The sequence below is a fragment of the Chiloscyllium punctatum genome, chromosome 9, assembly GCF_047496795.1.
Source record: "Chiloscyllium punctatum isolate Juve2018m chromosome 9, sChiPun1.3, whole genome shotgun sequence".
NCBI classification, from domain to species: domain Eukaryota; kingdom Metazoa; phylum Chordata; class Chondrichthyes; order Orectolobiformes; family Hemiscylliidae; genus Chiloscyllium; species Chiloscyllium punctatum.
In genome coordinates this window covers 57,914,845-57,938,819 of record NC_092747.1, presented here as the reverse complement: position 1 = coordinate 57,938,819, position 23,975 = coordinate 57,914,845, and the positions used below count along the sequence as shown (strand labels likewise).

The 23,975-nt window shown below is 41.4% G+C and overlaps 1 protein-coding gene across 1 annotated transcript in view; it reads left to right on the top strand.

Moving 5' to 3' along the window:
* Positions 1 to 6,729: 6,729 nt before the first annotated feature.
* Positions 6,730 to 23,975, top strand: part of LOC140481429 (transmembrane protein 182-like) — a 56,154-nt gene continuing 38,908 nt past the window's right edge. The window contains exons 1-2 of the mRNA XM_072577592.1: positions 6,730 to 6,966; positions 22,539 to 22,715. Of these exons, the coding sequence (XP_072433693.1) occupies positions 6,811 to 6,966; positions 22,539 to 22,715 (333 nt within the window). The 5' untranslated portion in view covers positions 6,730 to 6,810. The remainder of the gene's footprint in view (positions 6,967 to 22,538; positions 22,716 to 23,975) is intronic.

Sequence of the window (23,975 nt, the reverse complement as noted above, 5' to 3'; positions counted from 1 at the left end):
ACTGACCTTGTTGGTGATTTAATCCTGACATAAGCCAAAAGATTTAAGTGATTTAGCCCGAGTAAGTCCTGTGCATGAAAAAAAGGACAGATCCAACATGGCCAACTACTGCCCCATTTAGTCTACTTTCAATCATCAACAAAACAATGCAAAGGCAAAGTGAAGGTGCTGTTAACAATGTTATCAAGCTAAACTTACTAAATAATAGCCTGCTCTCTGATGTTCAATTTGTGTTTCACTAGGCACAGTCAACTCTTGACCTCATTTCAGCTTTGGCCCATACATAGATAAATGAACAGAACTCCACAGGGGAGGTGAGATTAACTACACTTGTCAATAGGGCAGACCTAGTTTGATATTATGAAGTCCTAGCAAAATTCAAGTGAATCAGAATCAGGGTAAACTCTGTTCCTTGGAATCATATTGAGTCCAAAGGAAGACTGTGGTGGTTCTTGGATGTCAATCATCCCAGACCCACAACATTATTATGGGAGTTCCTCAGGAAAGTGTCTTAAACCCAACCATCTCCTTTAGTTTCATCAATAACCTCCCGTTCTTCAAAACATCAGAACTGGTTTGGGCTGATAAGTGGCAAGTTACCTTCATGCTATACAAGTGTCAGGCAATGATCAACTCCAGCATGGGAGAATCTAACCATTAATTCAATGCCATTACCATAGTTGAATCTCTCACTACCAACATCATGGGGATTACCAATGACCAGAAACTAAACTGGACCAGCCCTAAAAATATTACATCGATAAGAACAGACCAGAAGCTAGAAATGATGCTCTGAATAATTCACCTTCACTCCCCAGCGCCTGTTCAAGTTTTGCATGTATTGAAATACTTCCCACAAAAAGCTTGACACCATCTAGAAGAAGGTAAAAACAATGACTGCAGATGCTGAAAATCAAATACTGGATTAGTGGTGCTGGAAGAGCACAGCAGTTCAGGCAGCATCCAACGAGCAGCGAAATCAACGTTTCGGGCAAAAGCCCTTCATCAGGAATAAAACGTTTATTCCTGATGAAGGGCTTTTGCCCGAAACGTTGATTTCGCTGCTCGTTGGATGCTGCCTGAACTGCTGTGCTCTTCCAGCACCACTAATCCAGTACCATCTAGAAGAATGCAGCTCACTTGATTATCATTCTATTCACCACCTTCAACAGTCACTCCCCTCATCAGAGATCTCAGTCGAAGTACCGTGTTCCATCTAAAAAAAGTAAACTTACCAAAGTTTATTCAAAAGCACCTTCCAAATGTACAAACATTACAACATAGAAAGTCAATGGCAGCAGATATTTGGCAACGACACAATTACAAGTTCTCCTCCAAAGTACACAGTGCCCTAATGTGGAACTGAATTCCTATATATTTGATATAATCAACTAGTTTTTGGGATGTATAATCTACATATTAAGCACCACACTTGAAAATTGAAAATCATAAATCGCATCACTTATTCATGTTAAAGACAGAAGATTTTTCACTTGACAGTAACAATCTATAAATGACAAACATCACTTGTGTTATTACTTTGTAGCAGCAGCATGAAACAGCTAGCCTTGAATATTGCTCAAATTTTAAGGGTATTTCTGAAGAAGAGTTCACTAGACTTAAAACATTAGCTCTGCTTCCTTTCCACAGATGCTTCCTGACCGACTGAGTTTCTGCAGCAATTTCTGTAATCTGAAGTAGACAGGGCACATTTTGGGATCAAGAGTGCCTGAGGGCCTTGCAAGAGTTTGCATGAGATATAGATGAATGGAGGAGCCATTATCTGGCAAGATGGCTTTATTTCAACATTGTATGGTGAACAAATAACTATGGCTGTATTTATTAGATTGCCAATGAGGCTAATCTTATTGCAAATGGAACAGTAGGGATCACAATGCGTATACTGACAAGTGAAGGTGGGTTTGTAGTAGACAATAGTAGAGAATGTCCAGCCAATTTCTCAACAAAGATATTGAGTATAGGAAGCACACTTAATGATTCCGTTTTAAATGTGAGTTTGAGCATAGGTTGAAGTCCATTGAGACATGTGAGGAAATCTTGATGTGTGGCTGTGGGTTCAAATATAGCAAAGGTATCATCCACTTATCAGATGAGTAAGATTCCTACTGCAGCACCATCCATTTAGGTATACATGGTGTCATGAGTTGCTCATTTCATAAATTCTACATATAATGATTGATGCAATGGTGATAGGTCTGGATTGTCATGATATGGTGTTGCAGTGTAAATGTTTCAAGATTTCTTGAGTAGTACATTGGGACAAAAGGGGGAGAAGATATTAAATACACTATCACTAGAGAAAAAGTACACAGGAAACTAATGGAGCTAAACATTAATTAATTCCCTGGACCTGAGGGGATCTATCCTAGCATATTAAAGGAAATAGCCACAGAGATTATGTAAGCACTGATAGTTATCTTCCAAAAATCCTTTGATTTGAGAAAAGTCCCAGAGGTTTGGAAAACTATCAATGTAATACCTTTATTCAAACAGGGAAGGAGACAAGAAAAAGGCAACAATAGGCCAGTTAGGAAAATGTTAGAGTCTTTTAAAGGATGTAATAGAAGACAATTTGGAAATACATAATACGATCAAGTAAAGTCAACATGGCTTCATGAAGGGGAATCAGGCTTGACAAATTCATCAGAATTCTTTGAAGAGGTAACATGTAGGATAGATAAAGGGAAACCAGTGGATTTAATATATTTAAATTTTCAGAAGGCATTTGTTAAGTTACTACATGTAAGGCTACTTAATAAGATAAGAGCTCCTGGTGTTGAGGTAGTATATTAGCATGGTGAGGGGGATTAACGAATGAACAGAAAACAGAGTGAGACAATGGGAGCATTCTGCGAATGGCAAACTGTAAATAACTGAGTGCCATCAGGATCATTGCTGGGACAAATTATTTACAATATATATCAATTACTTGGATGAGAAAAATGAATGTACTATCACTAAGTTTGCAGGAGACACAAAAATAGGTGAAGAAACAAATGGTGAGAATGACACAATGAAGGGTATGGCCAGGTTAAGTAATTGGGAAAAATTCTTGGCAGATGGAATATAATGTGTAAAATGTGAGGACGTGCCCTTTAGTAGGAAAAACAGAGGATCTGCATTTTACCAAAGAAGAGGAATACTGCATAAATCTGCATTAGAGGGGTTTAAGAATCCTTATGCAATAATCATAAAAACCTAGTTACAAGCTCTGCAGGTAATAGGGAAAGCAAATGAGATGTCAGCCTTTATTTCAAAGAGAATGAAATGTAAAAATAGGGAAGTCTTGCTAAAACTAAATGATCCATAAGTGAAACAACATAGAATGCTATGAACAGATTTGGTCTCCTTATCTGAGTAAAGATATACTATCAATGGAGGCAGGAGAAAGTGAGGTCTGCAGATGCTTAAGATAAGAGTCGAGATTGTGTTGCTGGAAAAGCACAGCAGGTCAGGCAGCATCCGAGGAGCAGGAGAATCAACATTTTGGGCCAGAGCCCTTCATCAGGAATCTGACTCCTGATGAAAGGCTCTGGCCTGAAACGTCGATTCTCCTGCTCCTCGGATGCTGCCTGACCTGCTGTGCTTTTCCAGCACCACACTCTCGACTGTCAATGGAGGCGGTCCAGAGAAAGTTCACTCGGTGATCCAGGGTGTCGAGGAACTGTCTTATGAGGTGGGCAGGCATAGGTTGGGCTGTATTCATTGGAGTTTAGAAGAGAGAGAGGTGCCTTTATTGAAGCATCCAAAATTCTTAGGGGGCTTGAAAGGGTAGTTGTAGAAATGTTGTTTCCCATTGTGGGAGACATTAGCACAAGAGGGCATACAAGTGTAAGGGCTCACCCATTTAAAAAAAGAAATTAGGAGGGATTTCTTCTTTTGGAGGGTCAATGAATCTGGGGGAATTCTTTCCCACAGAGACCTGTTTAAGGCTGGATCCTTAAGTATCCTTCAAGGCTGAGCTAGACAGATTGTTCATCAGTGTGTGATCATTTACTTACAACATAGAATTATAGAAACATTCACTGTAGAATACACCCTTTAACACAATGAGATTGCATTCACTGAACTACGCTAAATCTACAATCGTCTGACATTCCAGCACTTGGCCTATAACCTTGAAAGGGCTCGTGTAAGTGCTCTTTAAAGGCTGTGAAGTTTCTTGCCTCAACTACCCTCCTGGGCAAGACATTCCAGATACCCATCACCCTGTGGGTGCAAATGTCTTTCCTTAAAACTGCTCAAAATCTCTTGGCTTTCGTTTAAAATTATGCCCTTTTTAAAAATTAACCCTTCAACTAAGGATAACAGCTGCTTTTTATACAACTCCAGCATAATCCCCCTCCTTTTATAATCTATACCACAACTGGTGAAGTTGTGTCAAGTATGCCATCTGAACTAGACTGTTGGACTATCCTGCCACCTTCAGGGATCTGTGGGCAAAACATCCCAGACCTCTGTTTTTCTGAGCATCCTAATACCCTGCCATTCATAGAATGCTCAATTGTCTTATTACTTCTTCCAAAGCGCATCAACTCATACATTTTAGGGTTAACATGTTTGGACTTTGTATTATTAAAGCATATTTATTGTGAAGAGTAGAATAGAAGGAAAAAGCATTTTAGTGCCAGTTTGTTTAAGAAGGACATTCTATTTTCATTTAAATCGCGAAGGTTATTTTACTTCCTCTTTAATAAATGACTTCATGTAACTTCAGTTTTATGGTGACCCATTATTTCCATTGTAATTCATGGGTTGACTGTAATGATATAAGAATTGGATAGAAAGACTCACATATATTAGGATATTTAATGTTTGGGAGGGTTTGAAAAAATAATAAGAAAACAACATGTCAGATATAGGTCCCCTCGCCCTCACCTATGGGATTGCTACAAAGAATATCATAAAATTAATGGAATGTATGGTACCAAGTCTAGATTTCTCAAGTGAGCCACTGATCTGTGTTATTCTTGTCAATATGCATTACATGAAGCTGTGATTCTCCATCAGTTCAACTATTGGCTCTGTTGGTCTCGTTTCTGAAGAAGGTCTGTCAATGCAGTTGCGTTGTGTCTCTCCATGAGTGACCCTGTAGAATATACCTTTGACAGCAGATGCTTCTCCAGAATGGAGGTTTTCCAATGCAGCTGAGGTTTAGGCATGCTGCACAATCTGAAGAATTCTCCCACCTCTTCACCTTAGAAATTCGATATCTGTTCACTCTTTCCTGTTAAGATTCTCATGTCTCTGTCACCCATTTCATCATGTGAGTCTACCCTAGTCCTGTACCCATTTTCTCCATGGGTACAGGATGGTCAGTTTGGACACTCCACCTCCTGTGCTATCCCCTTAATGAGGGTTATGTGCTCTCTTCTCCTGCAAGGACAAAAGAGAGACAGAGGGTAAGAAACTGTTAACTTCTCTGCCCCATACCAGTGGGCAATTTGCATACGAAACAAAAAAGGCCATTAAAACTCTTGCAGCCATGTACCTATGCCCTCGAAGCAGTATTCTGGCTGCTGGCGTATTGTAACACCTCCAGATTAATTTACTTTACCTTGCAGGGTGACCTTCCACTGGAACATCCTCTGGAAACAAGACATGCCATTTCCCTACCACTTTAGCAGAATCGCCAGGCTCACATTAGAACCATGGGTCAATCCCATCGCAGTTTCCAGATCTCTGTCTCTACTTTTGCTGAGCTTAGGCTTGTGTAACAGTACAATATTATTGTTGTCATACCTTGAAGTCAAGTCCTGCCTCTATAGATGTTTCCTCCTATTTTTAACATTGCTAATTATTTGAGGAAACCATTCTCAATCCAATTGGATGTCCGCTATGGGAAACGCTATAAGCTACAGCTACTTCTCCTTGGGTGAAGTCAGGAAAGGAAAGAATGTAAAATCCTGCCTTTCTTTCTGTTGCCATCTATTTCTCTCCCTCCCTGTGACTAATTCCAATTTAGGAAAATCTTTATGTAAGTATATTCACCATGCTTACAATAAAAGATTTGCTTGAATTCCTCTAGAAATTCAAATCTGTTAGTCAAGCATGAATTGACCTTCACAGATCTGTGCTTATTCTCGGTTGAGCCCATGCCTCGCTTAACTGTTAACAAATTTCAACCTGGACTTATGGACTTTAGACCCTAGATTTTCACCAGGTGACCTAGTTAAGTGCAAGACAGTATTGAGCCCATTGTATTTTCCAAATCTACCTACTTAGAATATTGTGATGGGCTCCAGGAATCAGAATGTTTCCTGATAGGAGTTTCTAAATTTAAAACAGGGGATAATAGGAAGTCTCAGGTTTTTAAACACATGCAGCAGTTTATAGGGCCTGTCAATATCAAGTGAATTCCAGTTGCAAACAAAGATGTTTATCCATGGAAAATGTGAGAAAAGGCTAATTGGACGGAATAGAGCTTCTATCTCAATGTAGGAGAGTGGGATCGGATTACTCGAAGAGGATGACAATAACAATCCCAATTTTCATTATTTCTAAATGTCAGTGAGTTCATGCACAAAGTTGATGCATGGCTTTTCCTCCTAGTCTTGCCAAAGCAGAAATAACCTTTAAAGTTGTCAAACATAAACTCAGCACTTTAGAGATATAATTATTAATAGGCTGAACACCAAAACCCCCATGTAGGTCAGCAATCTCCAGACTATCATTATTGATCTAAAAATAGGCAGGGCTAGGCAAAGATCCATCCAGTTAGCCTCGTTCCGCACAGAGCAAACACTGAGTGGAAACTCTCACTTGTTTACTTCAACTCTTCAGAAAGCCATGAAAACCTCAACATCAAAAGTTATAGTTATCGCCAGGTTACTTGGTACTCTGGGGGTTATTTTTTCTCTGTTGACTTTCTGCACCAATTGCTGGCTGCTTGCTACCGAGACTTGTACTCAGTCAGAAAATATCACAGGAGTGGATTTCAAACAGGTCAGTGAGTTGCAATTTCTCTGTGCTACTTTCACACTTTTTTTTATATCAGAAAGAAGTGTTAAATGCAAAATGCCTTCTTTATTAAACATTCACATTCAGAATGTTCATTCTTATTTTACTCTGAACAAATCAAAACTCATAGCAGGAAATCAATCCTTAGTTTGTTGTTGTTGTTTAGCTGTAAATCCTGTTCAACTAAAGTAATTTTTTTTGCAGAAAGAGCTATTCAATGCAAGTTTCCAATTGCGTCACTGTCTCCTAGAGACATGGCTAAGACACAGTTAATGTTGGGTGCTTCATTCTCAGATCAATGTGTTGTTTGTGCTGAGGCAGCTTTCCCAGTCATTAATTTTCTTCAGCTGTTGCATCATGTTCCCTGGTCTGTCCACTGTCCATCAACTCAAAAGAATGAGAAACTCTTAATGTTAAACAGTGGTTGCCGTGACATGTTTGTTAATGATTGAAAATAATTATCTTGCAGTTCCTGACCATCATCCCTGGCTCCAAACTCCTCCACAACAGACCTCATTCCCCGCCCCATCAAATGATGCTGGGAAACTGCTGGATAGGGTCAGCAAATCATTAAGTATTTGTAGGAGGAACAGGCAATGTTTTACATCTATCACAATGTTTCACAATGAACAAAACACAAAACTAAATAAATCAATTTGTAAAGTAGTCAATGGAGAGATAGGTGGTTGGAATGGTATTCACAACATGTTAGAAGACAAAAATGAGGGAAATTAAACAAACATCTCCATAAAACTTGGAAAATGCTGAAGAGAATTAAGCAAAGTGTAAATGGGAAAATAACTAATAAATGAGTCGGTCCAGGAACAAGAAAAAAGCAGATTGATTCTGAGGATATAAATCGCCCCTGACAGCAGAGCATTTTGATAAATGGACATTATCCACTAGTTCCAAAGCTTATGAAAGAAGAATCAGTGGACTATTTAAGAGAAGGATTTCTGATCCAAGTTGAATTGCTTATAATTTTAACGCCTTAGGTACAAAGGAGAATATTTTGTATAATTTGTACAAGAAAAAAAACCTATAATGTACCATCCATGACAAATTGTACCATCTTTTGCAATAGTTGGAAAAATACACAAGTTAATGGATAACGCTCAGATTATCAAACAAACTTGCAGAAATGTATGTTTGTTTAAACATGGAGAAAAATGAAAGGTTCACTTTTCTGAGTAGGAATGCTTGTTTTAATGCTATGGTGTTATCATTTCATAATTTGACTTATCCAGATCGAATCATCTTAGTTTCTTTGATTAACTGGTGAAATTTGCAAATCATTTCAAACAGAATGCAAAGTTTTGAAGAAAGTCACTCCCCAAAATATTTTAAGCGTCCATGCCTGCTCAAGTGTCAATTTGCACGGCTAAATAAGTTACAACGAGCTGCAGCCCACAATGTAAAGTATGACACTCACAGCAGTTTTAGAACTTTGCCTGGATGAGAACTATTCAATGTTGCTGTCCTACACTCTTGGGATTGGAAACTGTGATGATGGCCCTATGTTCTGAATAGATTCCAAATTAGATTGCCTTCAGTTAAGATTAATTGTTGTCCAGAATAAGTTAATAAGTTAGACGGTTAAAACGTTACTGCCTGATTTGGTCAACAGTAAAGTTACCCGTTTACCTATGCGTTCTTTTTTTAGGCCAACATTCTGAGTCTGACCTGACCAGAAAAGATCCATCAGAGGAAAGCACAGGAGGTAGCACCACAAGCCAGGACACACATTTTTAACACACTTGTTGCCATACTTCATCAGTTCAAAATCCAAAAGGTCTTTGATGGTATCTGAGGAGGCAGGGTGATAGGCAAGGGAGTGGTGTATCAGGTGGGTGAGATGGAAAGGGCGTCCTGTGGGTGAGGTTGCTAAGGTGCCAGGTGGTTGATGGGGTAATGAGGCTCGGGTGTGGAATTGAGGCCAGTGGAGAGATATAAACGCTCTGGCATTGTCCATGTAGGACATGGGGGGACACCTATCCTGCTGCTGGTGGGAGGAGGTTTTGTTGTTGGATGTTGTGAGTTTGGGTTGTGGAAGGAGGCTGCAACATTGAGTTGAGCAAGGTTAGTTTGTATTGAGGGTTGGCGAGTGGGAATTGGATTGTGTCAAGTCAGGGTGGGGGCTGATGTCAACTCTGGGGGTGTCAGGGGTCAGGAGGTGTGTATTTGCGGTTCAGTGGTGATTCGGGATTCAGTTTAATCAATACCTAGGAGTTAGAGTAACGTTTTAACCGTCTAACTTATTCTGGACAACAATGAATCTTAACTGAATTAGAAATCTCAGAGGTCTTGACTAAAAGGGGTATTTCTTTATGAAGGATGACAGATACAGGGAAATTAAGCAAATTAAGATTCAATTTAGCAGGTACTTCCTACAAGAGTCAGCTTCATCAGGAGATTCTGTGGTCCCAATGCATAACTCCAATCCATGCTTCTCTAATGACTATCGGATGACGGAATATCTGAAGCAATATTTCAAAGAGTAGATTGTCTGGTTAACAGGACTGATACATAGAACATTACAGCTCAGTACAGGCTCTTCGGCTCTTGATGTTGCGCTGCCCTGTGAAACCAATCCAAAGCCCACTTAACCTACACTATTCCATTATCGTCCGTATGTTTATCCAATGACCATTTAACTGCCCTTAAATGCAAATCTACTACCGTTGCAGGCAGGCTGTTCCACGCCCCTATTACTCTCTGAGTAAAGAACCTACCTCTGACATCTGTCCTATATCTGACACCCCTCAATTTAAAGCTGTCCCCTTGTGCTAGCCATCACCATCCAGACAGTGATGTGAAACGAGAAAGAAAAGTGGCATAATGAGTCAAGTCAGCTATTTATAGGTCCTAAGCAATCTTAGTCCTTCTGGGGATGATTTTGTAATATTTACTATTAGCTGAAATCCAGTTAGCACACTGACCAAATACATAGGAAATAATTTTGTGAGCCCACGGATATTATTGTACTGCACTTCTGAATTGCAAGGATGGGATGGGGTCTGGATTTTCACTCTGAAGATGAATGCGCAGAGCTTTCTGGGGGAAAGTGCACCAAAGTATTGGTTCTGAAGGATGGCTGTGTGGATCAAGATAGAGATGGATCTGCCAGACCCCAGTTGCAGATAGAAGGCAGCTACAGGGGTTCAGAAGCGCCTAAACACTCTGGGTCAAAGGTCCCATCTCAGTACTTTATCCCAGTTGATTTTTAAACATTAGACCCTTGTCACCCTCCCTCCACCCAGTTAACATGCATATATGCAAACCTATGCCAACTTATAAACTACCACTCCCCACCAATCCCCCAGACCCAAGGTTCCTTACAGCACATGCCAAATTAGTGATAACTCTTGGAAACTTACTCCTCCTTTGCCCTTCCAGCCTCCATATCAACTCAACTCCTATCTTCCATGGGCAAGCCTCAGGGGACCATTCTGAGATTGAATAAAGTTCTAAATATCTATTTTAGACTTCATTGTAGGAAACACCCTCATTCATAAATGTCTTCGTGATATACTTAACTCTGCTCAAGTACATAATCTCTGTAAAAGTCATTCATATTATTACCCTTCATAGAGTCCCTACAGTGTGGAAGCAGGCCATTCAGCCCATAGAGTCCACACCCTATCCTTGTAATCCTGTATTTTTCACGGCAAACCCACTTAGCCTGCACATCCCGGAGACAATGGGCATGGCCAATCCACCTAACCTGCAAATCTTTGGTTGCTGGGAGAAAACCAGAGCACCCATTGGAGAGACACAGAGAGAATGTGCAAAGTCCAGCAATCAGCAATCATTTTCACTCAGTTTCCAGGGCATGAACATTTTAGCATCACCATGAGTCATGAAACGCTGAATATTGGACCTTCCAGGCTCTCTCAACTCTATCTTAGGCCTTTTACTCTTGGATTGAGACTAAAGGAGGGATTATGTGAGATAAAAGTGGCTGGCACATCCAATAGTGCTGGTGGAGGTGGAGGAAAGCTTGTAAGGTGTCCCACATGAATGGGTAGCTGATCAGTATTGTGGGCAGATTGGGTGGGTGAGAGTGGCTGAGGGAAGAATTTGCATGTGACAGGGAAAATAAAGAGCTTTATTGGAGGTGGGTATGGGGATATAGTACATTAATGCTACCAGAGAGAAGGTTGTGGAACGTACCCTCATGGAGCAGGAATTTTTATTGACTTTCTTCCAGCATTCTTCCAGCTGGACCATGGAAACAGCACTGATCCAGACCAACCTTGAACCAGACTGACACAGGCTGGTGGTGTGAATTGCTCTCTCTGCCCTGTTGGAAAGAGAATGGCCCTCCTCTACTATAGTCCCTAAAGTACTAAATGGCAAAGCTGGGTGCCAATTTTACTCTATTCACCATATTCTGGAAAATTCATATGAACCTTGCAGAGCAGCTTCAGAACAGCAACGTACATTTAAAATATTCACCAGCGCAAGAATCCCGGGAGCTCCACGCAGTAGCAAGACCGTCTGCCTGTGATAAGAGGAGATGTATGTACAGTGGGTCACCTTATGGGCATGATACATTGGTAATGGGATGAGTTTTGGAAATCACACTCGGCTTCACAAAGAGAAACCCTTCACGAAATTTTAAAAAAAGACACTTTGTCACTTTGTGGTAAAATTCAGTCCTTTGAGTCCTATGCTGTTGTCAACATCGTAGAAAATAGAATTACTTGTTCATTCTTCTTGACTTGAAACCTTAGGATAAAAAAAGTGCATGCCTTCATGTAACTTGTTTTGCCAGCTATTGTGTGATGTATATGGGTAAGGGACAAGAGATATTAGTTAAGACACAATGGAATTCAGACTGATAGCAACCTAATATTCCCTGTCTGGATTGCCTTGGTGGAATTGCATAAAATATAGTTATTCACAGACTGTGTCAAAACAGAGCAAAGCAATGACATGGTTAAATCTAAATCATCAAGTGAAAATGCCTATGTCTTGATAATTAGGTGACATGTTTGCCTGTAAACCCCCGATAAATGCACTTGGAACATTGGGTACATTGAAAAAGTCCCAGTGAAAGACATCCTTTCTAATTGTTATTATGATGACTATTCCTCCTTTGGTCTTTGTAGTCTTTAGTATGGTGGTTCATCCATCTTCCTTTCCCATCAGCTGTAACCTGTATTTCAAGAACTGTTCTGACTTTGTTCCATTCTTCTATCTGACTGTAACTCAAGCATCTCTGACAAGCCACTTTTGTCTTCAGCAGCCTCACCTACAAGGCTGTTCTGAGAGTCACCCATGCCCAGCAGCATGCTTACACTATTCTGAGAATTGACTTTCAGTTTTTAAAGTTGCTACCGTTCAGAAAAGAATAAAATCAGAGGGAACGTAGGTCTTCTTGAACTGCTCCAATCCATTTGGTGTAAGTACACCTTCAACGCTGTTGGGAAGGATGTGCAAAAATGTTAATCTAGTGACACTGAAAGAATGGCTATGTATTTCTAAATCAGAATTTGTTTGTCATACAGAAGAACTTCCACTTCGGAAGGTTTTCACATTTAGTGACCAGGTCCTTCTAGTTGGTGGAGGTTGAGGGGTTGGAAGGTGCTGTCTAAAGAGCATTGATGAGTTGTTGCAGTGGAAGGAGTGAATGTTGGAGGTTCTCAATGAAGCTGCCAATCAAGCGGAGTGCTTTGACCTGGATGGTGTCAGGCTTCTTCAATGTTGTTGGAGCTGCACCAATCAAGGCAAGTTGAGAGTATTTAATACACTGCTGACTTTTGCCTCGGAGACAGTGGATAAATGGTAAGGTAAGTTGGCCACCCTAGATTTCAAAGTCACTGATTTGCTCATAGAATTCCTACAAAGTGGAAACAGGCCATTCGGCCCAACAAGTCCAAACCAACCTTCCAAAGAGTAGTCCACCCACATCCATCCCCCTAACTAATGGACCTAACCTACATATCCCTGAATACTATGGGCAATGTAACATGGCCAATTTACCTGATCTGCACATCTTTGGATTATGGGAGGACCCAAAGGAAACCTACGCAGAGAATGTGCAAGGTCCATACAAACAGTCACCTGAGACTGGAATCGAGCACGGGTGCCTGACACTGTGAGGCAGCAGTGCTAACCATAGAGCCATCGTGCCGCCCCTTCACAGCAGACCACACAGTCTATATGCTGGTACAGTTCAGTTTCTAGTCAATGATAATCACCAGGATATTGATAGTGAGGGAATCAGCAATGGCAATGACATGACTGCCAAGGGATGATTGTTAGTTCTCTTTCACTGGAGATTGTCATTGTCTCACACTAGTAAGGTGTGAATATTATTTATCACCTGACAACCCAAACTTGGATATTGTCTTGGCATTACTGAATATGTTTGTGGATTGTTTTAGTTAGTGATGAGTTGTAAATAGTGCTGAACATTGTGTAATTATCAGGCAACATCCATACGTTTGACCTTATGATGGATGGAAGATCATTGATAAAGCAGCTGAAGATGGTTGTGTCTAAGTCTAATCTGGAGTGAAGTCCTGAACTGAGCTGATTGACTTCTAAAAATGACAACCTTCTTCCTTTGCATAGGTGTGATTTGTCTCAGATACTTCGTCATACTGGCCCGCATCTCCCAATTGTGGTCCATGACCCCCTTATTGAACGTTGTTTCCAGACCTGTCACTGACCTTCCCTTTGCTAGATGTTACCCTTCCACAACTTTCCATATCATATTTCCCCAGCTCCAAATAGTCTGCTTCCCCAAACCAATAAACATGATTGTCATGGCAGACATATTAGGTTGAAGCTTACTTTTCTTTAGCTGTATTGAGTTTTTTTTGGAGGGATTCTTGCAATGAAGTCCAATGGGACTTCTCACTGTATCTTATTAACTGCCAACCCTGCTCCTTTAGCATCACTGATGTCTATCGCTATCTCACCACACACTGTTCACAGAACAGCTTACCACTCAGTAGATATTTGCAGAAAGACCAGTGACCCTTGCATCTGCATTATCTTTGAGAGGCTGCTGTGGCCCTGGACAAGTATTGATAATCCGGTGTTACTCCTTACCAGCAGTGTAATGTCATAGCAGGCACAACACCACAATGCCTATACACAAAGGCACAACCAACCCTATTCTCTTACTCTAGTCGCTGTTAAACCACCAGGCTACACATTTTACGTGCCCTTAGATATATCATGCCTCAACACTCTGAGTCCCCAGTGGCCACCCATGTCTGGTCGTTGTCTAATGGGGGAACATCACGTACAGGCAAGCAGTCAACTAGTCCAAATATGAACTTTTGTAGTCAGCCAGAGAAAGGGAAGACAAAGGAAATGAACACAGGCTGCAGCTCACACCCACAGTGCCAGCCAAATGCTGGCACCAGATGATCTTCTGCACCTAGTGCCCATCTACCAGAACCAGGAGTCAGTCAGCCAATGAAATGGATTGTGAGCACTGTGCATCAAGGCAGCATCACTCTGGAAGAGCAGACCTGAACGGAACTCCAGGCATAAAGATGGGTCTTCCTCATCTTTAGTTAGTTCTGACTCAAAGAGGAGCCAGTTAATGTAGCAGGGGAACCAAGGGACCTAGGGATGAACAACAACAGTGAAGCGTCCAGAGAAAAGCCTGAAGGAGGCAAAGTGCAGATGGAACTCAGCTGGACAAGTAGCTAAACCCTAACAGGAGCCCCACCAGAAATGGCTGACAGATGTGTATCAACACAAAGTAGAGAGCTGATTGCTAGGTAGTGGGTAGGGTTATTTTTGTTCACTTTGAAGCTGCATTAAAGGCAAATATGGGTACTTGCTTCATTTTAAAACAAAACTCATTCATTTTTTACTTAAATTGAGGGTCAGAGTACTTTTTTAATTAACGGTTTGGCAGAGGAGCTTAGTTGCGTGTGGTGCACAACCTGCAGTATGCGGGAAATCTTAGATGCTCCTGGCATTCTGGATGCCCATGGCAGGAGATGCCACTGGTTTGAGCACCAGGTTTTTGAGGTTGAGCATTAGCTGGAGGTACAGCAGTGTCTGTGCAAGGCTGAGAGTCATGCGGGTAGCACTTTACTTGACATGAACATCCTGCTGCTTAAGGAAATGCAATCAAGAGGGAATGGGTGACCATCAGTCAGAAGAAGGGATGCAGGCAGGTAGTACAAAAAACACCAGCATTCACTCAAGGACAGCTTTTCTGTATTGGAAAACAGCATGAGTGACAGTTCCTCTGGGGAGTGCAGTCAGAGCTTAGATGCATGACAGGAAGAATAGACAGAGTGTAAGCTGGTAGGAGATGTGGCAGTGAAGGGCACAGACAGGCATTTCCACAGGAATTCCAGGGTGGTGTGCTTCCTCTCTTGGGCCAGGGTCAAGGATGTCACTGAATGGTTGCAAGACATTCTGTAGTAGGAAGGTACAAAGTAAGAGTTTGCGGTTATAATAACATCAACGATGTAAGTAGAAAGAGGATGTTGCCCTGTAACAAGAATTCAGGGAGCTAAGTAGCAGATTGAAAAACAGGCCCTCAAGCATTAGAACCTGGAGCTACATGCTATACTGACAGAGCAGAGCTCGGGGAGGTTGGATGGTATTTATTTTAATTCAAGGAGTTTTGAAGTAAGGCCAACAAGCTGAGGATGCTGATTAACAGGGGGAAGTATGGCTTCACTACCATCATGAAGGCATTTTTAAAAAAAAACTTGATATTTTTATTAAACTATGGAGACATGGTTAAGGGAGGCCGAGGGCCTGCAGCTCAATATTCTGGGGTATAGAAGCTTCAGGTAAGCCATGGAGGGGTGTAAAAAGGGAGGCAGTGTTGGAGTATTGATCAAATACAACAATAAAGAGGAATGTTATCATAAAAGGCTTCGAAATTGAGGCTATATTGTCTGGATTTAAAATTTAAAAAGGAGCAATCACATTACTGAGGTTGTGCTACAGACCTCCAAATGGTCAGGAAGAGATAATAGGCAGACATGTCAGCAAATTTCAGAAAAAGTATAAAAATAATAGTGTAATAATAGTCAACTTCTCCAATATTAACTGGAATAAACAAAGCATGAAAGGCTTAGAGGAGGTGTGGCTTGTAAAATGTATCCAGAAGACCTTTTGAAACTAGGATGCAGGAAAAAAGTCCCACAAGAGATTGGGCAATGCTGGAGCTAATTTTAGGAGTGAAACCGGACAAGGTGTAAGAGTGTCAGTGGAAAGTATTTCAGTGATTGTAACCGCAAACTCAGTGAAATTTTACCTAGTCATGGAAAAGGACAAAAGTGGAACAGGAATAAACGTATTCACTTCGAGCAAGGTTGATGTTAATATGATAAGACATAATCTGACCAAAGTGAGAAAACCAAAAAGGAAAATCTACATTGGAGTATGGGGGGTCTTTCAAAAAGGAAATAGTGAAATTGAAGGGCCAACATATTCCTGTGAAGGTAAATAGAGTCATAGTCATAGAGATGTACAGCACGGAAACAGACCTTTTGGTCCAACTCGTCCATGCCGATCAGATATTCCAACCTAATCTAATTCCATTTGTCAGCACTTCACCCATGTTCCTCCAAACCTTTCCTATTCACATACCCAACAAAAATTCCAGAGAACTTAAATATCAAGGAATGTACGGGATGGGATAACGAGCCCTGAATGTGTTTGCAAAATGCAGTGTTAGTGAAAAAGAACAAGATTGGAATGTGAAGTGGTGGCCATAAACGGTGGTGGAATAAAACATTGGGAAATCCAACGGCTCCAAACCAATGACTGAATTTTCAGCTCCCTGACTGTTGATATTTGACTACCCTGATGGCTGGTATGACCCTACAGGTCAGACTGATGTCCATTCCCTTGGGAGCAGTGAGACAGATCCAATGACAGTGAATGTCCCAAGTTGATGCCTGACCATAGCCAAGTCCCTAACTGATGGTTCCAGGAATCCCTCAGTGAAAGCAGCATCCTCCTTCTATTGGACAGAAGACGAGATGCATCCTATTTCCAATATGACCATTTGGTTCAGTACACGTGCAGTGTATTTGCTGTAGGTGCAACACTGACATCTCAGCATGCAGTATATTAAGATGATTTCCCCCGTGCCTCCTGAATAAATCCCTGCTGGTAAGCCTGAAAGACTGCCAGTGCAGAAGAGCTCATCAACATGACAGGACTGTTACCCATTGGCTGTGGCTATAGTGTGAACATGCCGACTGGCAAGGCATACTGTGAGCATCCAGATAAACACTGAATGAATGAGCACTCAGAAAGTAAGCCCTCAGATACACTGAAATATAACAGAAGAGTGTAGATCCTGGGAATCTGAAATGAAAAGCTCAGCAGATCTGGCAGCATCTGTGAAGAGGAAACAGAGTTAACATTTCAGGCCCAGTGCCCCACCTGCAGGCTTGAGATGCTCCCCTGGGTCAGTCCATAAGCTGGTTGCCTGCCCCTGAACTTAAAGTGGCCTTGCAACACTAATGCAATAAAAGGTGCGGATGTGTTCCAAAATGTAAATGGATTGAAGATGTGCCAGAATAATGTTGCGAGATGTTAGTAGATAGGGGATGCCAGTATTTGTGGATGTGGCGCACATATTATCTCTGCGCAGGGGTCATGCCCTGAGGTGCTGGTGTCAGGTGTACATGATAGAGCGACAGAGGACTAAGTGGTGAGCTGCAGTTGCAAGGTACCTGCTCTGACTCTCAGCTCAGGAATTTGCAGCTTCTGGTGTGTATCAGGAGTGTGGGAAATGGGAGACTGCATATTAATGAGGTAAGATTAGGGAGTAATGAGGGTGCAACTGTGTGATGATCCAAGCAAATATGCCTCTCACCACTCATTCACCAGATTCTCAACTCAATGTTGGTTGAAAAATATAAGTTTTCATCTCAATGTCGAGAAAGGCTTCATTTATGTCTGGCTCAGTGGTTATATATACTGCCTCACAACACTAGGAACCCAGGCTTGATTCCAACCTTGGGAGACTGCCTGTGTGGAGTTTGCACATTCTTCCCATGTATGATGGGTTTCCTCCCACTGTCCAAAGATGTGCAGGTTGGGTGGATTCGCTGTGCTAAATTGCCCATAGTGTACAGGAATATAAAGATTAGATGGATGAGGTGGATTAACTATAGGAAATGCAGGGATAGGGTCAAGGGATGAATATGGATGGGATGCCCTTCAAAGGGTTGGTGTGGACCAAATAGCCTGTTTTTACACTGCAGGGCTTCTATGATTCAATGTTTCTCTCGTGTTTCTTGCTATTGTTCAGAGGCTGGAAGGATATTGCATTTAGATTCTCTTAGATTTCCATGATCTGAGATATAGTTTCTCTTGATAGATAGAAAAAGAATCTCTTTATTTTCTTGACTTTTTTTATGGTACTCCTTTCCTTATAAATGTAGAAAAGAGCATCTTAAGGATGTATATGTTCAGGACAAAGAGCGAGAGATTATAAATGTCAAACTTTAGGGCTATATTGACTGGATACAGGCAGAGAGAGTTACACATAATGTTTAATTGTACGTGTTGCCAACGTTGAGGATGAAGAGTGTTAAGGAAGCTATACCTGATAAATTCACTTGTATAAATGATTGGTTCTGCTAGATCTGAAGATCCAAGTAAAACAAAAATTACCAAAAGAGTACATTGACTTCATTTTTTTAGGAAGCTCGTGTTGCCATCCTCACCAAGCAAGTTATGTCATTCTTAAACACAAAACCTCATAAATTCTGGAGACTTTTTTTAACCATCAGTACATCTAGTCTATTCAATGGATTACCTCCCCAACTTTCTCGGGATTTAAGAACAACAACGCAACTTTGCAGTTATCTCAGATGCTGATCACAAAAAATAATTTACTGATTCAGTTAATGCTAAACCATGGTGATACACTGAGTGTTTTTACTAACTCTTATTAATTTAAACACTCTCTATTAACTATTTACTCAAATTGCCAAGTGATCTTAGCTACAAGAATTATATCTATTGGCATAATCAAGGTTTCAGCTTATTTATACCTTTAGTCAATAAATCGTTGTTACTGTATGGCGTGTTATCTTGAAGGATGTGGGTAAGTTCATATCCAATTGAAACTGGATGACATAAGGCAGCTTGGTGAGTATGTATAGGCTTTGTTCATTCTTTGAATTCTGTTGTGTGTTAAATGAAAACATCCTGTAGTGAAGAGTTATAGCAGAGGGGGTGAAGCATTCAACTAAAAGCATTCATCTGAATCCTGGACATAATTTGTTGTAAGCGGGAGTTGATGTGATTCAGGTATGCTGCCAAATTGATATCCACCCCGTCTTTCAGTTTGCAGTAAAAGGTTCTGTGGCACCATTTAGAGATGACTGTGTGTGCAAAAATGGGGAGGGGAAATGCATCTTAATATTCTGATCAATATTTATCCCTTGATCATCCTTGTCAAGCACTGCCCAAACATATGTCTTGTTACTGTATGTAGAATCCCGTTTAGTACAAAAGGGACAATGTGTTTCTCTGGAACTCCATTGGTCCAGTTCATGGAATTTTGATTAGATTACTTACAGTAGTGGAAACAGGCCCTTCGGACCAACAAGCCCACACTGACCTGTCACCTGACACTACGGGCAATTTAGCATGGCCAATTCACCTGACCTGCACATTTTTGGACTGTGGAAGGAAACTGGCGCACCCAGAGGAAACCCACACAGACATGGGGAGAATGTGCAAACTCCACACAGTCAGTCGCCTGAGGCAGGAATTGAACCCGTGTCTCTGGCATTGTGAGGCAGCAGTGCTAACCACTGTGCCACCATGCTGCCCATGATGCAATATATCTTGCAAGGTGATATAATGATTACAAAAATGTTGGTGATCAGACATTTCCTTCTTGATTATGGGCTAAACTAGACCAGGATTGAAGAGTTGTATAACTGAGGGCAGAAATAAATTAGCTATAAAACCCAGAACTCAACAGTACCCTTCCACCGACACTCTCATTCGTTTGGCCGAACTGGTCCTCACCCTTAACAATTTCTCCTTTGAATCCTCCCACTTCCTCCAGACCAAAGGCGTAGCCATGGGCACACGTATGGGCCCCAGCTATGCCTGTCTCTTTGTTGGCTATGTAGAACAGTTGATCTTCCGTAATTACACCGGCACCACTCCCCACCTCTTCCTCCGCTACATTGATGACTGCATTGGCGCCACCTCATGCTCCCGCGAGGAGGTTGAGCAATTCACCAACTTCACCAACACATTCCACCCTGACCTTAAATTTACCTGGACCATCTCTGACACCTCGCTCCCCTTCCTGGACCTCTCCATCTCCATTAATGACAACCAACTTGACACCGACATTTTTTACAAACCCACCGACTCCCATTGCTACCTGGATTACATCTCTTCCCACCCTATCTCTTGCAAAAATGCCATCCTGTATTCCCAATTTCTCCGCCTCCGCCGTATCTGCTCCCAGGAGGACCAGTTCCACCATAGGACACACCAGATGGCCTCCTTCTTTAGAGACCGCAATTTCCCTTCTCACGTGGTTAAAGATGCCCTCCAATGCATCTCGTCCACATCCTGTACCTCCACCCTCAGACCCCACCCCTCCAACCGTAACAAGGACAGAACGCCCCTGGTGCTCACCTTCCACCCTACAAACCTTCGCATCAACCAAATCATCCACCGACATTTCTGCCACCTCCAAAAAGACCCCACCACCAGGGATATATTTCCCTCCCCACCCCTTTCCGCCTTCCGCAAAGACCGTTCCCTCCATGACTACCTGGTCAGGTCCACACCCCCCGACGACCCACCCTCCCATTCTGGCACTTTCTCCTGCCACCGCAGGAACTGTAAAACCTGTACCCACACCTCCTCCCTCACCTCTAACCAAGGCCCTAAAGGAGCCTTCCACATCCATCAAAGTTTCACCTGCACATTCACCAATATCATTTATTGTATCCATTGCTCCCGATGTGGTCTCCTCTACATTGGGGAGACTGGGCGCCTCCTAGCAGAGCGCTTTAGGGAACATCTCCGAGACACCTGCACCAATCAACCAAACCGCCCCATGGCCCAACATTTCAACTCCCCCTCCCACTCTGCCGAGGACATGGAGGTCCTGGGCCTCCTTCACCGCCGCTCCCTCACCACCAGACGCCTGGAAGAAGAACGCCTCATCTTCCGCCTCGGAACACTTCAACCCCAGGGCATCAATGTGGACTTCAACAGCTTCCTCATTTCCCCTTCCCCCACCTCATCCTAGTTTCAAACTTCCAGCTCAGTTACTGTCTCCTTGACTTGTCCGACCTGCCTATCTTCTTTTCCACCTATCCACTCCACCCTCTCCTCCTTGACCTATCACCTTCATCTCCTCCCCCACTCACCCATTGTACTCTATGCTCCTCTCTCCCCACCCCCACCCTCCTCTAGCTTATCTCTCCATGCTTCAGGCTCACTGCCTTTATTCCTGATGAAGGGCATTTGCCCGAAACGTCGATTTCGCTGCTCGTTGGATGCTGCCTGAACTGCTGTGCTCTTCCAGCACCACTAATCCGGTATTTGGTTTTCAGCATCTGCAGTCATTGTTTTTACCTCCAATCCCCTTGTGGCTAATAAAAGCTTATGAAATTGAGTTTACTTGTCCGACATTGCATGTTTAGTATTATACTGAAGTGCATGTGGGGGAGTTAATGTGTGGAAAAAGTGAATAACAAGGAGAAATTGGCAATACCTGTGTTTTGCTTGGCATTTTTTGAGCCTTTCCATAGCCTACATCTATATTTATGGTTTAATAACATCCTGCATTATCTGTATCTTTGTAAGTCTGGTTAAGCTCTTCCATTCTCTGTTCTGAACATTTTTTACTGCAAACAGGAATATCTGTGACTGGTTGAATCTTGAAAAGTGCATCATACTATAGAGAAAAATGCAGCCATTTTGTATAACTTAATAGAGGGCAAATGGGAGCTGGGTTTCGCGCTGTCTGTAAACGTCAATGTCCTGGATTGTTTGAGGGCCAAGACACAAATTAAAACAGTCTCCCCTGAGCTCTGAAGAAAGAGCATATTACTTCAGTCTAGTTGTGACAGGACAAGAAGAATGAATTAACACATTGAATATTTTGCTATCTATTTGGTATAGTAGGAAGCTGCTAGCCTTATTTTGACAGAAACGAATATGTCTTCTGGATGATAGACACTACAGTAACTCTAGTCAGCTATCTATTATTAAGCAGCTAGATCTTGTAAACTTATACGAGAACAGGACAATGTATTTTTAAATGAATGATTTGGTTGACAGTCTGAGGTTGTGATATTTCAGCATCTAAACAAGAAGTTATTTGCCCATGTGTTTTGATAATACAATATATTTAATGTTAAGCTTTCTAACAAACCACAATAGTATGGATTCATAGTATTCAAAACAGAGGAACAAGCTGCAGCCTGAATGTTTATTTTGATTAAATATTGTGCCATTGTAATAAATTGCATGAATTACTTAATGACATTGTTGATTTTCACAATGGCTTTTTATTGTGTAGCAATCAATTTTAATCATTTTTTTTCCAGAGAGTTCAAATTGCGCTAAAACAGAATCCAACTCCAATACTAAAACAAGTCAGTGATGTGCCGCATAATCGAAGTGAGCTTGATGGACCACCTAAAGGACACGTTCAAAGACGGAGCATTGCTGAAACTATGAAAAAAATCAAACATTTTCCTGGATCCTACAACTTATTCAACAAAGTAAGGACTAATTAGTACTGTAAAAAGTTGTTTTATCCTAGTGTATTTTATTGTAAATGTGTTGCAAGTAACTAAAATGTACATAAGAACAATATTTCAGAAATATTTTCCCTCTACTTTATATAGTGATAAACATACCTGTGATACTAAAACACGTTGTGGAGAAGCTGAAAACCCACACATCACTGTTTCTGGGAATACAAAGTTAAAAATCACACAACACCAGGTTATAGTCCAACAGGTTTCATTGGATGCACTAGCTTTCAGAGCGTCGCTCCTTCATCAGGTGGTTGTGGAGGACACAATTGTAAGACACAGAATTTATAGCAAATTTCTGGAAGTAGTTACATTGTAGGACTGGAGGTGATGAAATGCATGCATTTTTTTCAAGCACATCATTGTGCCAAAGTAAAAGCATTTTCTAAATATTGCGAAGAGTAACTTGAAATGGAATTCATAAAACGATAAAGTAAATTGTGGGAAAAAAACAGATCCTGAAGGTTTCCTGGATTCAGCAGTGCATGCCTGCTGCACACTAAATTATACAATGTGAGACCATGATATTACCCAGAACTCACATATTCCAGGCCTTTCACCAACCTCCTAGTTTCTGGGTGCTGGCAGTGTATGGTTTTTTTCATACTAGGAGTTGCTTGCTTCTGGTCTCTCCGATTCCGAGTAATCATAAATTTGAATGAATTTGATATACGTGTTAGTTGACTTGCAAAAGTGGATTTCCACCTTGGTGATGAGCTGGAATGGTCTAGATTTGAGGCAGTCAGAAATATTGGCTTGAAATAAAGGGCATCAATTGGGCTTATAAGGCATTAATTTCACTTGCATTGCAATAAATGCTGCAATTATACTAATTCTGAAAGGGCATGCCATATCAATTAAGTAGTCATGCATGAATTAGCTTGTCCTACACTTTGCTGAATAACTTTTCAAAAATAACTTATTATAATTGGGGCTTAGTTACTCTTAAATTATAATTATATATAGTACTGAACAATGACTTCAACTTGATTTACATAGCAACGTTAATAATTCCACTCAAGGCTTATCACAAACACTTTGCCAGAGAAGGAGGTATCAGGGTAGATGATCAAAAGAACTCAACCAAATGTTGAACAGTATATTTTAAGGAGTGTCTTGAAGGAGGAAAGACAGATAGAGGGGCAGAGAGATTTAATGAGGAAAGTCCGGGGAATGGAAGCCAAACAGCTAAAGGTAAGTAAAGTTAAGGTAAAGCCACCACCG